At 35.4% G+C, this 17,494-nt stretch overlaps 1 protein-coding gene across 1 annotated transcript; it reads left to right on the top strand.

Moving 5' to 3' along the window:
• Positions 1–9,151: 9,151 nt before the first annotated feature.
• On the top strand, positions 9,152–16,296 carry LOC127857416 (condensin complex subunit 3-like). The gene is made up of 4 exons (XM_052393811.1): positions 9,152–9,242; positions 10,343–10,556; positions 14,649–14,768; positions 16,045–16,296. The coding sequence occupies exons 1-4, from the start codon at positions 9,217–9,219 to the stop codon at positions 16,294–16,296; spliced, it is 612 nt and encodes a 203-aa protein (XP_052249771.1). The 5' UTR covers positions 9,152–9,216.
• Positions 16,297–17,494: the final 1,198 nt, after the last annotated feature.

Raw genomic sequence — 17,494 nt, 5'->3', positions numbered from 1 at the left:
GAGGCTTTACTTTCGGATAGGCAGCTTTCGATTTAAAATGTGTTTAAACAGTGGATTAATGCAAAGTTGAAATGCAGCAGCGTAAAGTAAGAAATGAGGAATTATTTTGGAATTTACAGCAGGAACGTTGAAGGTACATAAACACTTACATTTTGAGCATAGTCTTTTGAAAGTGTTGAGTAAATAACCTTAACTTCAATGACGTTGCCAATACAATAAAGCTGATGTCAAGAGAGTGCAGATGGTATACAAGTTACTTGAAAAGTGGATTGAAATCGTCATTATCCCTGCATGCATGAGGAAACTGGTGCTTATTCAGTTCCCCAATTATGCTTGGAAAGTCGTCGAAGGCTGGAGAAGGGAAGTAACTGCGCGTAGACCAGATTATGGATATGTAAAACACATAACAGCGCTTGAACGGCACGTGAATCGTATTGTTAATACACGATTTCTCCCGTTCAAGCCATCTATTTGCCAAGTTTCTGCACCCCGCCAGAGGGCATTATAGATAGAGTTTATGCAATAATATTATATAATGAATGCATATTTAGAAAACGGTATATGCATTCTGATCATAAAACATGGTCCTGAACAGATTACAGGGTATAAACGAATAGAAAAATTATGCAACCACAGAATATGTTCTAAAAAGCGCTTTGTTAAAAATTCCCCCTAATGTTGGAAATACTCACACATAGAAAGTATCCGTTTGTTCATGCAAGCAAAATAATAAACTATTATAATAAAATGTATATATTCCTACATGCATTTTTTTTTGACTACCATATATGTGTTCAGGCGTATAGTGTATGCATATTACATAAGAACAGGGCGATAGATTTCGTACAAATGAGAGCAACAATTCTAAGATGTTACTATTTATTGAGAAATAAGTAGTGAATCAAGTCAATTTACACTTTGCGTGAATATGTTTTACGTTTGTTCTATTTTTATATTAAAAATTATCATAAAATTTACATTTATTATATGTCGTTACATTTTATATGACGATATTTAATCTGACACCATAACGAGAATGCGTTCATATACTTCGACATAATACTGTTTGCGTAGAAAACAAAATACATTCTTACGGCAAATAATCAGAAGCTAAAAAGTGTTTCATATTGCTGCAAAAATTCCTTAATATAATGAAATGAAAACACAACACTTTGTATTCATACGTTGCTTTTTTATTCTTCCAGCAATTGCACACTGAGGAAAATGCAACTTTATGCTGGAAATGTATATAAAAATACAAAATAATTAAATATCTTTCTAAGAATGAATAAGCCGATCTAAAAATGAACAAGATTGCTGACAATGCTTTTTTCGGACATACGTGTTTACACATGTGATTATAAGAGAAAACATGTGTTTAAGAAACTGATTTATTTTTATGCAAAGTTATTTCAGTATTAATATGACTCAACATAAATATTAATAAACTACTTCAACTAAGCAGTTGGGATTAAATTTAACATCAGTTTAAATGGTGAAGTGCCTTTTTAAGGTGTGAACATTTTTGTTGCCAAGATCAATTTTATAGACTATTTACTTTATATAAATTGAACGTCAATTATCCGACGACAAACATGAAAGCTGTCAGGTACCTCGACTCAATACTGTGTTAAGGGTATACCTGACGTACAGGCTTCTTTACGCTGGACATTTACTTGTATTAAGTGCTCAAATCCACCAAGATACATATTTTAGAAAACGGTAACAAAACACAAAACTTCAGGGTACAAACAAAGTATGCCAAAACAAAATTGGGTACGAAAAAACATTTGGGTACGAACAATACAGGGTATATACATTACAACAAATATGCTTCCCTAGAAAGATTTTCAAAACAACAACCCGTCCACAGGGGCGGCTCCGGAATATCTGGTTTGGGGTGGGGGGGGGCGGGATATTCAAAGTTTTGCCGGTGGTCCAGGGGGGGCCGCTAGAACCTCTGGTGGGTGCAGGGCATAGTGATAGGGGTCCAGGGGAGCGAAGCCCCCCCCCCCCCCTAAGCTCCACGATTTTAGTGATTTTGAAGGCTTTGACAACCACTTCTCGAACATGTCACGCCTTATATACTTTCATCAAAGTACCTTCTTTTAAAGCCAAAAAAGTGCATAGTTTATCGTTTTGGGGGTCCAGGGGGGCAAAGCTCCCCAGAAGCGCCACGATTATAGTGATGTTGAATGCTTTGACATGTTTAAATAGGTGATTAAGATCTAGTTAAGTGTTAAACATCAAATGAATTGACTTTACTTTGGCGATTTTAGGGGATCCGCCTATGGTCCTACATTGCATAGCATCACAAAATATCAGATACAACTGCGGTCAGTGCTGTATTTAAAAGTCCCTTCAAATGCTGGAAATGCATAGAAATAGAAAGATGCAAGCGAAATTATAAAACTTGTATGGCAAAATATATGTATATTGCAACATGCTTATTTATAGCCGTATATGAATATTCAGGCGTACATTTTTTGACAATTGCATACCAATTATGCGATATCAGAACAAATATTTCGTACAAATGAGAATATTGTATGTATCGAACCCGTATTATGTATAATAGTTAATACACAATATGTGTGAGTGCACTGTTATGTTTGTTTGTCTGTTTTTTCTTCTTCTTAAAGTATAATAATAAAGTATACATTTATTTCATATCGTTAAATCTTATATCGAGAGGTCTTATTTTTACGACAGTAAGAGAATGCGTTGTCATATACTTCGATACAATACTGGCGTAAGTGAAAACCAAATACATGCATCAAATAAATTAGCAGACGCGTTTTATTTGTGTTTTTTTTTGTTCAAACGAAAAGAAAAATTGATACTTGTTATTTCGTTCATTGCATCGTGCCCCAGAAAACTATAACTCTGTTGCTTTGGTTTCTTCTAACCATTGATTAATCCAGCCGTTATTAAATTATTTATAAGCTCTCTTTTATTGCCTTTCAATTTGTATTACAAAAGATTATTCACACTTATGTGTGTTTTATATCGCTGGGCTAAGTGTGAGGTTCGGGATCTCTCAAATAGTTTTAAATTCGCAATGCTATGTATTTAATGAACGTTCGAAGCAGATGACCACACTTTTATTCAATGTCGTTTTTTACGTTGTTTCGTTTTGTTTTTGTTTTAACCATTAGCTGGCCATCATTATAGAGACGCTAATCAAAATCCACCAGAGAACTAATTCAGTTATCAAAATTAGAATTTATATAATATTTGTAATTACACTTACATTGATAAGAATATTAACCATCAAGGTAATTGGCTATTCGAAGCATCACGTGATAGTAAATGTGACGTAAATTAGGCGCAATAAATGCAAGCACTAAACTGTAAACAAATAACTAAGCAGAAGTAAAAGGCGTACACTGATTCATTCGTGCAAAGCAATGTCGTAACGGTTTAGCACAACACCGACCATAGGTGAGTCGAAATAAATGTAAGATCTTGAATGTTCCACAAATGTCTGAAGTAACCAACAAAAAGCACACAATACTTGGATGAATTTAATGCATCGCCGAGGTCGTGATCGAACAGAGCAATTGAATCTCAACAAATAAACGTATATATCTGAGTGCACCCTAATTCCTAACATTTACTTAGTGTATGTGTTCTATTTTTAGATCAGAGAAAAATCAGCACGCGGATAATACATAAATATTATAAATATTAAATATTATATTAAATTGTAAGAAAAGTATCATAAACGCATAATAAAATTATGCTGTTACGTTTACAGACGTGTATCGGCATAATATATTTTTATTTATTATTTATTATCTAAATATTTATTTTTGCTAAATTTATCAACAGTCTTAGAGAAGTAGAGCGTAAATTAGTATGTTTTCGGTATTAAGTTCCCTTCTCCCAAGTGCATTGAAGAGGTAAAGTGAAATTTCTATATGGGTTTTTTGGCATTAGGTAGAAATAGAATTAAGTCGAAAATGAAAATTTAGAAATTTAACATATAATTGTGCAAAATTTAAAATATTTTTTCATAGTTTTACAATGTTTTTCTCTTAAATTATTTAATTATGAGATTTTTATTAAACATAAACTGAGTTTAAAGAAGTTAAAAAAAATCGCCAAAGTGCTGTGTTTTTGCGCACTTCGCCCTAAGGTGGCAATAGTATTTATATATATATATATATATATATATATATATATATATATATATACTGTTGATGCACGGTGTGGATGCGGATGGCCTCAACCCCAAGATTGACGAGGAAAATAAAATGTATAGAACGGAAATACAGTATGAGCTTGTTACGGCTTTAATTTTAAATTGTGCGGTTTTTCATGCGTGTTTATCAAACATTGTATTGTGTGTTATGTGATATTTTTTTAAAGTCTTAAATATTTGTTAAGTACTTCATGCTTTCTTTTATAAAACCATGTATTGTGTTATTGGCGTCGCGCTGAAGCGCGGCGACTAGAATGTAATGCATTCTTTATTGCTTATGGGAGGAGAAACTATTTTACGGATCAATGTATATATTTTTGTTGTCAGAATATCTTGCATAGTGGTGATTTTTTGTGCAAAGTAGATTAAATAAGTACTGAATTTGTGCCTATTACATTTACTACAACATTTATTGCCAATAATGCAAAGTTAATTATTTTAATTAGCCTAATAGCTAAACACAGGGACTGGGCACTAATAAAAGATCACAAGGGACTGTCCGCCTAGCGATCGGGAGTTGGTGGGTTCGATTTCCAGGCGGGGATCATTTTTGTATATATCATTTATTATATATAATACTGCATTTTTATGCGACCTAAATACAACGTTGCAGCAGCGTTTGGAAAAAAAACGTTGCAGCGACGTTTGGAAAAACTTTCATATACACCATTGGTACAACCAAACTGCAACGTTTGACTGCAACCTCAATACAACGTTGCAGCAACGTTTGGGTGCACACTGGGCATGTGGCTGGGAATGAGATTTGGACCCATTTGGCGCTGACGTCGTTTCCATAATGACTTTAACTTGTGATGACCGTTTCGCGTACTTTTTAAACACACTTCTTGAGATAAAACAATAGTTTTTTTTTAAGAATAACCTAAACCATGGTAATTAAGTTAAGGGAACAATTTATTTTCATATTTTCTTATGGTTTTTATATGGTTTAAATTAACCTCAGCTTATACATTGAATCAATACAGTAGGGCAAAGTTCGACATTGTTGGTTTTCTGATAAAATTCCTGCTTTTTTAAAGCTAAAGGTAAGTTTTGCTTACTTTTTAAGTTGTTTTTCTTCAACAAATTGCAAAGTTGTGGGTAAACTGAATCTCTTCCATCAATAATGGTGTGTGTATGAGCCGTTGTGGCCTTGTGGGTGTCACAGTGAAGATTTTAGACGATATTGCTATGTCAAGTTTGTGTGTTTTACCCGAAAGTTGTCAAAAGCTAAAACACTTCTCAGTTTAACATTTGTTGTTGAACATTTCTATAACGAAAGTAATGACATTTCGTTTAAAAGTTGTGTCCATATATTACCCTCTGAATGCCAGTCAACTCGTACCTAAGTCAACTCGTACCCTAGTCAACTCGTACCCGATTTGGTCAACTCGTACTTTAGTCATTTTTCAGATTGGTCAACTCGTACCTTTTTAATATTTGTTCTTTATGGAAACAAATTGCGATGGGTGTTTGCATGCATTAGATGTTCTTTATGTTTATTGCAGGTACGAAATGACCAATTAAAGTTATATTTTGGCATAGACTAACATAACTTGTATGTTTTTTTTACCAGGTACGATATGACTAATTAAAGTAATTACCTAAGTATATATATATTATTCTTATTAATATTTCCAATATACAAAGATTATCTAAGAAATATTTAGAAATCATTTATCTTTCAAAATAAATATTTATAAACAACTATCATTATACCTGTAGGATACCTGTAGGATGATTTTGGGCTCTGTGGTAAGGACTTAAGTCCTTTTTAAACCCCTCTTCTTATCGACGTCTTATGGTACTGTATCCGTATGTGTTCTCACAACTAATAAAAATAGCCCTTATTCAGTAAAAAATAGTTCCTTAAGTATGGTAAAGAATGAATGTCCTTTTGACAAACAACAGTTGTGATCACTAAAACTTATACACTATGTCCCCATTCCAATGTAGATCAATCCTGCTCTTGAATTCTAATACATTCTTGGCATCAACTACACATTGAGGCAAGTCATTCCACATGTTAATCACTCTTCTGGAAAATTGATTTTGACAATAAGATGTTCTGGACTTTGGTTTCTCAAGCTTTAGGTTATGTCCTCTAGTTGATGATGTATAATTGAAAAAGTTCTCAAAAACGCAATCATCTATATTTTTGACTATTTTAAATGTTTGAATGGCATCCCCACGAATTCTGCGATGAGCAAGTGATGGTAATTTTAGTTCTTTAAGTCGTTCCTCATAGGATGAATTCCTCAAATTTGTGGCTCTTTTTTGAACTTTTTCTATGCTAATAATGTCCTTTTTTAAATATGGGTACCATATAAAATTTGCAAACTAAACATGCGGACGCACCAAGGCAGTATATAATTTCAAAAATAAGTATTTGTCCATGATTATCGATGTTAAAAGGAAAAATCTTACGGTATAAATCAGTTAAATATTTGTTAACTTCCTCCATTGCATGATTTTTATAAATATTACCAAATTGCAAAATAATTATCATCCATGTCGTTACACTTGTGTATTAGTTAATAAATGTTGTTGTTGTTGTTGTTATATATGCCTCAAATTATGGTTCGTCTCAAAATTGAGTCCATGATTTAATCAATAAATCAACACCTAAAATACTTATTAACACCTACGTGACATGGGTCGTTAATATTGTAATTTACCTAATCTTCACCTTTGTTAAATATTGATTAACACATTACTTGACACGGGTCGTTAATATCTAAATTGATTTAATCTGCACCTTTGTAAAAACGAAGAACACCTTTGAATCCAAACTAACAACTAACCAATCAATTAAAAAAGATTAGGATTATTGTGTAAAACAAACAGATTTAATGAGTATTTAGATGTTTTAGCATTCTTCAATAAAATAATAAGATTTCCATGTAAATTTGTAACAACGGTCATAATGTTCGAATAATTTGAACATTAAAATAAAAAGAATGCAAGTTATTGTTTCTTGTGTTTTTATTTTGGCATTTATAAAAAACACAAATAACATATACTGCATTCACATTTAACACAAAAAAACAAACATTATATTTCACACAGGGTAACAAACAAATCATCTTATACAAAAACTACATACATGTATTAAACGCAAGAACTTTTATTAAACTTAATACAACTACCGACAGAGATTATGTACAGCAACAAAGTTTCACATTTAAAACAGAAACAGAACAAACACTTGTTTTCAAAGACCACAAACTTGTTCAGATCAACACATTGTTCAATTACTCAACGGCGTCTGTGACACTCACAGATGGCTTGTACAGGCAGCTGAACGCCTTCAGCAGACCTGTGGAGGTGAGGTTGCCCTCTCTGTAGCACTTCCACAGGGCGAAAGTCTTCCCCTGAAGAGTCGCATATCTTGCTCGCTGGTATCGGCGGAGTTTCATATCCGAAACGAGCTCCGCGTTTCTGACAGCGGTGACGGCCTCATCGTGCAAAAGCTTCGCCAGAAGATAGAACGGCGGGCAGCAGTCGTTGGCCTTGTGGTTGAGGCGTCGGTGCCACCCTGAAAATAAGAAACAAACTATTGTCATAACATCAAAGAAGCAGTAAAATATAATAATATTTCTCCATCTTGTACATAGAAATTGAAACTGGTTGCGCAATGACGGATTCGTCTTTATATTTTACAACGTCAGTTTATATCCATCTGTTTTTTCAAGATCTGTTGTAATTTTCAAGTGTATTGAATTTAATCATTAACAATGAAATAATAAATGTATATTTATCTTCGACGTCGTTGTTTTTACGGACAGAGCGTCCGTACACAGACCAACTGTGCACGGCCACACATCCAACTCGGGCCAAGTTCGACGAACATACTCCATGAGCGGCATGACGTGTTCTGAAGCCAGGTCAATCAATGTATCGAACACGGGGACGATGTGCTCCGCAATTCTGACGATGAATTTATTTTCACAGGATGTTGGTTCCTGAAATCCGTCTAAGATGAATTCCTTTTCCACAGTTTCTTGGTACCGAAAAACTGTCTGATAATACATGTATTTTCCACTGTTTGTTTATCAGAGAACCACCTGATTATAATTTATTTACAGTTTGTTTGTGCCCGAAAACCGTCTGACGATGATTTTATTTTCCACAGTTTGTTGGTGCCGGAAAACCGTCTTATGTGCGAAAGCGCCCTGTTTTGGCAGGTGGTCTGTGACTACTTCCATAAGATGGGAACAGAGGGGGATGAGCATCTAGAGAAAGTGCTGTCGTCTGTTGTAGACTTCTGTGGTTACATGCAGAGGTAAGAAGGATCAATCTTTGAAGTAGATAAAACAAGATCATGTTAACAGTTCACTGATTGGTATAAGGACAAATTTTGTAAAAGGCATACGTTCCAAAAAAGATAGAACACATCAGAATTAAAAAAGCAAACTATCACTTATAAACCTTGTTTTTTTGTGGGGGAAAATCAACAATTGAACTTAATAGGCAAATTAATACATGATGCAAACTAACCTTGAAATTTAAGTATTAGAAGAAAAAATAAACCTGGAGTGATCTATTGAAAATATGACCTGACTTGTCTCTTTTCCAACCTGTCCCAAGCAGCACTCTTGTAGGCACTTTACTCATGAAGGGGCTTCCCCCAAACAAAGGAAAACAAGCGAATTTGTTGAATTTATATAACTGTCTATTTTGTGACAGATTGACGAACAACGCCAATTCTATATCCATTGGCATTTGGCTGGGAATAAAAATCTTAAGGTATGCCTTTCGCAGACAGGATTTCTAAGGCCTCGTCACCAAATGGTGAAACAAAAGCCCCGAGTGATAGACAATGCCTTCTGTTGATGTAGGTATGTTGATGACTGGAAGACAATCCCCTCTGTGGTTGTTGGTGGTACTTTAACCCAATCCTCTCCTGTTGTTGCTGTAGGTACGTTGATGACCTGAAGACAGGTGAGGACCCAGAGATCCAGCTGGGTTGAGAGTTCATCATAGAGCAGTTACTACAGATCACCAGCCTCATGGACACGGCCGACGCCTCATCTAGGTAAGATATCAGGGCCACAGTTGGGTGTGAAAGTGTAGGAAATTTCTGTAATGAGGTTTACAAAGGTCAAAAACCATGTAGTGAAAGTTTTAATAAGGTCGAGGAACAGTTCTAAAACTATGTCTAGATAAGGTCTTTTTAAAGGTGTAAACTGATGCCTTGAAAGTTCAAGTAAACGTTCTAAAATGATGTTAACTTGTAGATTTTTGAAAATAGAGCTATTAAGTGCAGAAATAAAGCATTTCAGCCCTTAACCCTTTACCACTTAAATACATATTTTGACGCAATAATGGTCCCTTAGAAAGTTAAATTTAATTCAAGACCTTTCTTACTAGATTCTAATTTTAAAGGCTTCATTTCCAACCCTTGTATCCTTGTATACTGACGAGCAGGAAACAGCATAAAGCCCAAACAGACTGCGAGTTACTCGCAGGCTGTTCTGATTTTATGCTGTTTGCACATAGCCATTTTTACTTTGCTTCTGAGTGGGAAAGTGTTAACCTCTTAGATAGGTATTTTAACGTGTTTCAAGTCTCTAAGAATGTTATATTTAATTGAAGACCTTTCCTACTAGATTCAAGTCTAAAAGGTTTCATGTTCAGCCCTTAGATACTGTTGAGCAGCAAACAGCATAAAACCTGAACAGACAGCAAGTTACGCTTAGGCTGTTCTGGTTTTATGCCGTTTGCACATAGCAATTTTCACTTTGCTTCTGAGTGGGAAAGGGTTAAAATTGTAACATCCATTTTACTGATATATTTATGTTTAGAATTTTCTATTAAAGTCAGTTATATCAGTAATTGTTCATATGCTGTAAATCTAACGATAATAAACTTTCACATGTTAAGGTAAATTGATGCAAAAAATCCCAATTTTGACAGGTAAAGATCATTTTTTCAAAATGGTGAGAAAAAGTTCTTTTGAGTCAATTTGTTCAAAACTTGAATATTTTAAAAGCAATGTTATAATCAAACATTTTCAAAATATTTGAGCAAATAAATTTTTTCTCCATTTACACCTATATTCAAGAGTTAACAATTACGCCACTCGCTGTAAAAGTTTTGAGCAAACATTCCCATGCATTTCATTCTTGCAAACAGGAAAGCCCTGGAGACCCTAATGCACAACATGCTGATGGCAGACCACGTCAGTCACAGGCTAGTAAAACCGATCGTCGCGCGGATCTGCGCACTTCGTGGTACGGCGGAGGCCATGATCGCGTATTTCGCAGAGATTGTGTCTGAAATCCGTGAACCTATCACGGTGGTTGAGAAGGACATTGAATCTGAGAAGCAACGACAGATCAACCTGAAGGTTTGTGATAACACTATTTTAGCTTGATTTCATCAAAATTCTTGCAGCTTTCAGTGATTTTTTTTTTTGCTTAAATTACCGCCGATTTTCCGATGCTTCCAAATCGCAAAAATCAACGTTTTTACCCAAAAAGCTGACGAAAATTTCCCCCCCCACAAAAAAACCCAATTTCAAAAAAATAAATTTTTTTTTTAAGGAAGAAGTCTTTTATGACTTATGATTTCTTAACTCTAGATCTCAACTTTTTATTCAAACATTCTACAAAATATATAACTTTAATTGAGTCCTTTTTGTTGATAAATAATTCTCAAAATTGACACTTTTATCAATTAAAACATTCCCAATTTGACCAGATTCCTTTTCCTAAAATGGCCAGAAAAAACCTTGAACATGCACTTAAAAACAATTTTAATTCTGTTAGTTATAATCATATTTATAATGCTTAATTCCGAATTTCATGGTTTACTGCACTATTTTTCCCAATTTCGTGGTTTATCGCGCAAATTTTCCCAATTCAAATGACACAGGCTGTAACAAATAAAAGCAAAAAAAATCACTGGCTTTTTATGTCCCCCACCACTATAGTGGGGGACATATTGTTTTTGCCCTGTCTGTTGGTTTGTTGCTTTGTGTTTTTGTTTGTTTGTTTGCGTCAAACTTTAACATTTGCCATTAAGTTAACTTTTGTTGTGTTTTGCTGTTATAGTTTAGTCGATCTGACAAAAACTGTTTCGGACTTACAAATATTTAAAGTCAGTTAGTCCCAATTACTGGCAGATTTTTGCAAGATTTGAAAAAGAGTCCTACTGTTTAAGTGTCGAAAAATAAAGCACGTGTAAGAAATATTTAGGTATTACTTTAATTGTATCTAACTGATAAGGGAATGACATTTATATGATGTTAATTTCATTCTGTTGGGTGGGGGTATTGCAAACTGACATTTCTTCAGGAAGTTGGCCTAAATGCAACAACAGCTAAAATACTCAAGCCTCGTGCTGGAAAAACTCTGCATACTGCATGCGTGTTAAGTGTCGTCCTTGATTGACCTGTGCAGTACGCACAGTCTAATTATGGAAGACACTTTCTTCTTCATTGTAATTTTGTTAAAAGAAATTCTCTTCTTAGCAAAATCCTCTTCAGGTGAAAATGTCGTCCCGGATTAGTATGTGCAGGCGGCAGAAGCTAATCAGGGACAACACTTAGTGACTGCATTAACCCTTTATTCCTAGCGTCTAGAAAAAAGGCCTTTACAAACAGTGTAGACCAAGATGAGACGCCGCACGGCGTCTCATCAGGGTCTGCGCTGTTAGCTTAAATTTATTTCTTTAAGAAATATTTAAAATATAGAAATAAAAATACCAGACATCCCTACTTTTGGAAATAAATTGATCCAAATTAGAAGGATGGGATGGTCCACTTCCCCCGAGCGAAGTACCTGTCCCCTAAGAGTATTTCTTTAAAATGATGCAAATTTCCCCCAAATTTCAATCTTACTTTGAGAAATTTCTTACCCTTTTTATGTCCCCCACTATAGTAGTGGGGGACATATTGTTTTTGCCCTGTCTGTTGGTCTGTTGGTCTGTCTGTCTGTCTGTTTGCGCCAACTTTAACATCTTGCAATAACTTTTGCTATATTGAAGATAGCAACTTCATATTGGCATGCATGTGTATCTCATGAAGCTGCACATTTTGAGTGGTGAAAGGTCAAGGTCAAGGTCATCCTTCAAGGTCAGAGGTCAAATATATGTGGCCAAAATCGCTCATTTTATGAATACTTTTGCAATATTGAAGATAGCAACTTGATATTTGGCATGCATGTGTATCTCATGGAGCTGCTCATTTTGAGTGGTGAAAGGTCAAGGTCAAGGTCATCCTTCAAGGTCAGAGGTCAAATATATGTGGCCCAAATCACTTATTTTATGAATACTTTTGCAATATTGAAGATAGCAACTTGATATTTGGCATGCATGTGTATCTCATGGAGCTGCACATTTTGAGTGGTGAAAGGTCAAGGTCAAGGTCATCCTTCACAAGGTCAAGGTCATCCTACAATGTCAAACATCATATAGGGGGACATTGTGTTTCACAAACACATCTTGTTTAGTTTTGTCAATATTTTTTCCCCCTTAATAGAAGGCCAGGCTCTTTTCCCAAATAAAGAGAGAAAAAGCCCTTGAGAAGATTTTCAGTTTCACATAAGCTGGCTGCAAACCTTTTCTTGGTCTCTCGTCATTATAGAAGAATTTTGGTTTGCTTGGGCGTTGGATACTTAATGTTGATGACTGCAATACCAGGCTCAAGAAGTAGAACCTGTCTCCGATTTGGTCTTGCCGGCCTAGTTGGGTGTCAAACATATCAAATCAAATAGTTTAAACCTATTAATTTTAGTTTGATTGCATCGAAAGCCCCAGGCTTATAGGAATGCTCTCAAGTCCGTTTCGTGGGCCTGTAACCAGTACTTGGTGTCTTTGGGGAAGATCTAGAGAACGCTCCTCGGATGCCACGGTGAACTATTAATCATATCTGTTACCTCCCCTGTCAGTAAAAGTTGAACCAGGGTTTGCTTAGATTGTTAGGCCTTCATCATCGCCTTTTTCAGTTTTTGGCACTTATTTGGGAATTCGTAATTTAGTTCAGCTCTGTATAATGATTCAAGCTATAAAAACAAAATCATTTAAATTATAGTTATATACTGTGTTAGATGTTATTGAAATAAAATTTAGATATACTTATCATTTAACATTAATTTTTATATGAATACATGTATTTTTTAATTAGATTTTTCTTTTCCAAATTAGATTTTAGGTTACAATATATCTTTGGGAATGGGTTCGTTTAACGGACCATTACATACGGAAATAGAATTGTTTTTATTCGTTTCATTTAAATAATTGTCGACAGGGCTTCTTTCCTTCCTTAGCTTGTGCCGCTAGGGCCTTATAAAGGCCCCTTCCCCTAAGGTCATTTCTTTTTATCCTTGCCGAACAAATTTTCAGAGGGGATACAGTAATTAGTCCCGTCTGTCCGTCCGTCTGTGATTACGTCTTTCCGTCAAGAAATTTGTCCAGAGCATAACTCCAAATCTATTCAACGAGTTTACTTTAAACTTAGAAAATAAACAGATGGAAACTAGGAGAAGTGCAGTGACCAAGAACCATAACTCTATCTACCTTAGTTTTTTAATTATATCCCTTTATTTAATTTCAAAGTAAATTTTTGTCGGAGCATAACTCTAAATCTACTGAAGGGATTTACTTGAAACATGACATATAAACAGATGGCAACTAGGAGAAGTGCAGTGAACATGAACCATAACTCTTTTGGCCATAGTTTTGATATATCTCCCTTTATTTTTTTTATTTTAAATATCTATAATTTTAAATTATATTTAATTTTATTTCAAAGTAAATATATTTTATTCTCTACAGCATTACTCCAACACTATATAACTATTTGTTCCTTGAAATATAAATAGATGACACAGGTGACATGTTTTACAAATATTATTCTACTCTCTAAAACAAATGTTCTCATACAAGCAAAAACATCGGCAGGGATTTGGCACTACTGTGACAAGATCTTGATAATTATGCAATTCTCCCCAAATTTCAAACTTCCTTTAAATTGCTTTTTCAGTTTTGTTGATTATTTTTCCCCACAACGGTATGCCCTTCCAGTAATCAAGAAAAAAAATCCCTGGTTGATTAAACTCAAATCTAAACGGAAAAATTCTAGGGGAATCATCGTGATATGAAATATGGAGATGACATATGATAATGGCCAATACTAAAGAAAGAAAACAAGGAAGAACACTATTTAATGTAAAAACATTTATATTTGTCGGCAAGAAAGTAAGTGGTTTTTCATGGACACATCAAATTATGGATTTCAGAATCGGAAAAAAGGGGAATGCGCATTTGTCATTTTCAGATTTGTTTGTGTAAAATTCTTGATTCGGTCAACCCATGCAATCGTTTAAATATATAAATGCCCCACAATAAAGTATAAAAATGCTCCACAATAAATGACAAACAATAATAATTGTACAGTTTGTCCTCACTATTGAAGATTCGTATTGATGTTTTATTCCAGATCGTGCCAGGCATACAGAACGAGGATGCTGAAGTGCGTAACACGGCCATCCAGGCCCTGGGACTGTGCTGCTACCTGAGCAAGGACCTGCTAGTCACCTACATTCCTCTTTTTATGCAGGTACAGCGATTTTTTTTGCCAAAATATTACAGCCTCTTATCACGCTGTTCATTATTTCTGATTATTTCTCTCAATTATCACTATTTCCTAGACATCACAATTTTGTTTGTATGCCCCCTTTCAAAGAAAAGGGGGTATATAGTTTTCGCACTGTCAGTCTGTCTGTCTGTCAGTCTGTCACACTTTATGTGTCTGCTCTCTAATTCAAATAGTTTTCATCCGATCTTTACCAAACTTAGTCAGAAGTTGTATCTAGACAATATCTAGGTCAAGTTCGAATATGGGTCATGCCGGGGCCCGTATTCACCAAACAATTCTTAGACTTAAGTCTAAGAATAAAGAAAATTCTTTCAAGTAGAATATTCAAGAATGTATTTAATTTTGAGTCAAACTTTGCAATAAACATCGCTATCAATATTATTTTTCATATAGAGCATTTTGTTAATGGCATAATCACCAGTGGAGGCCTGTATATATTCAAACACTGAACACATTTTCTTGGTTCAAAGTCTATTCTTTATTCTTGAGTCTAAGAATCGGTTGATGAATACGGGCCCGGATCAAAAACTAGGTCACGGGCTCACGTGCATTTCAAGGATTTAGCATGGTTTCCTCTCTCTAATTGAACTAGTTTTCATCTGATCTTTAACAGACTTTGTCAGAAGTTGTATCAAGACAATATCTAGGTCAAGTTAGATTATGGGTCAGGTCGGGTCAAAAACTAGGTCACGGAGTCACTTAGTGCATTTCAAGGATTTAGCATGGTGTTCGCTCTCTAGTTTATGTGGCTTTCTGTTTTATTTTGATGTTCTAAGACATTTTTATGCCCCCGAAGGAGGACATATAGTGATTCGAAAAATGCTCATAACTTCTATGTCGCTTCAGATAGCAATTTCATATTTGGCATGCATGTGTTTATGGACGAGGCCTTTCCATACGCAGACAAATTTTGAACCTTGTGACCTTGACCTTGAACTTAGGGTCCGCGTTTAGGTTTCGAAAAAAGCTCATAACTAATACCAAGCGTTTATAGGGGGCGTAAGTCATCATATGGTTACAGCTCTTGTTTAATTAAAAGAAAGCAGCCAATGTCCCCATTATGCAGACTGTTCAGGGTTTATTCTGTTTGCTGCTCGTCAGTATCTAAGGGCTGGAAATGAAGCCCTTCAAACTTGAATTTTGTAAGAAATCTTTAATTTACTTTGTTTTTCTTACATACTACCAATGCCTCAAAATGGGTATTAGAGTGGTAAAAGGTTAAGATTTCATTTCACAGGCTTCCCAAATCGAGGTGGAAGGCGTACAAGTGACGGCTCTGCAAATTCTCTTCGACCTGCTGCTCATCTTCGGCCTGAACATAGTTGACGCTAGCGAGACCTCGTCATCTGGGTCCGCCGACAACGGCCCCCAGACGAGCGAACAGGATGCCAGTAGTGTGGAGAAGGCGAGCGATGAACGTAACGGGACCCCCAGCAAACTTGTGGCTATTATCTGCTCCTTTCTTGAGGGAGAGGTGAGTTTCAAATAATCACTCAGGGTTCTGAGAAAATTTTTAATGTATGTGTGTCAAGTGTCATCCCAGAACAGCCTTTGTAGTCTGCAGTCTCCATTTTCTGCTGGTAAATTCCCTCCATCTTTTGCCCCCTGTGACCTCTCGTCCACAAATGATGATTAAACCTGAACTATTATGTGTGCTATTAAACATTGTATAAACACCGTGTGTAAATGTCGCCCTTAATCATATGCCAGTGTTTTTTTTATAACCATTTTGGGCATGAGGTCGGCTCCCTTTGGATTGGGAAAATTCGCGGCATTTTGGCTTAAATTGGGAAATTAGTGTTGTTGTTTTGCTAAAAAATGCAAGTGTTTTCCGTATTATGTTTACTTTGGTTGAATTAATATGGATGGGAGATGAACACAATATTGAGATCTGAAAATGAAAACAAAAATCTTCCATTGGAAATTTTTAGCTCTTATTTGGGAAAAATATATTGTTTATTTCCTGTGGGAAAGGGGCTAATTACCGGACCCAATTTTGAATATAAAAAATTACACTGTATGCATATAAACAGATTTTGGTGTTCTATTTTTGTCTTTCAAAATGTATGTGCGTATTTCACCGGAGTTTGTGGTTTATGTCTCATAAGGGCCATGGGCTTATACCTGAAATGTTGCGTATTGTGTCAAGATACACATGAGAGCAGAATTTCATTAACTTTCTCAGCATTTGATCTTAACTCAGAAGATGGGATTTGTGTTTCCATGACTCAGCTGATTTTGTGCATTCTGGATGGTGCGCAAACAATCTTAGATATCAGATAGGAGAATATGCACATATTTCTCCTTTTACTCCGGGTTGAGTGGACTCTATGGTGTATTTATCCCCCGCCATATGCGGAGGGATATTGTTTTGGCGTTGTCCGTCCGTCTTTCTGTCTGTCCGTCCGTCACTTTTGTGTCCGGAGCCATATCTTAAAAGTGCTTTGGCGGATTTCATTGAAACTTGGTATGAGTATATATATGGTGAAGAGGATGATGCACGCCAAATGGCATTGTACACCATTTGTTAATAATGGAGTTATTGCCCTCTATATCTTGAAAAAATGCTTTTTTGAGTGTCAAATATAACACTTTTGTGTCCAGCATATTGGCGGGGATATCAATTCAATGAATTTGCTTGTTTAATTGGTATTGGTATTGGGCCCCATTCCCCAATGGAAAAAAAA

This window comes from Dreissena polymorpha, chromosome 14 (assembly GCF_020536995.1).
Source record: "Dreissena polymorpha isolate Duluth1 chromosome 14, UMN_Dpol_1.0, whole genome shotgun sequence".
Lineage (NCBI taxonomy): Eukaryota > Metazoa > Mollusca > Bivalvia > Myida > Dreissenidae > Dreissena > Dreissena polymorpha.
This window is presented reverse-complemented; position numbering and strand designations above follow the sequence as displayed.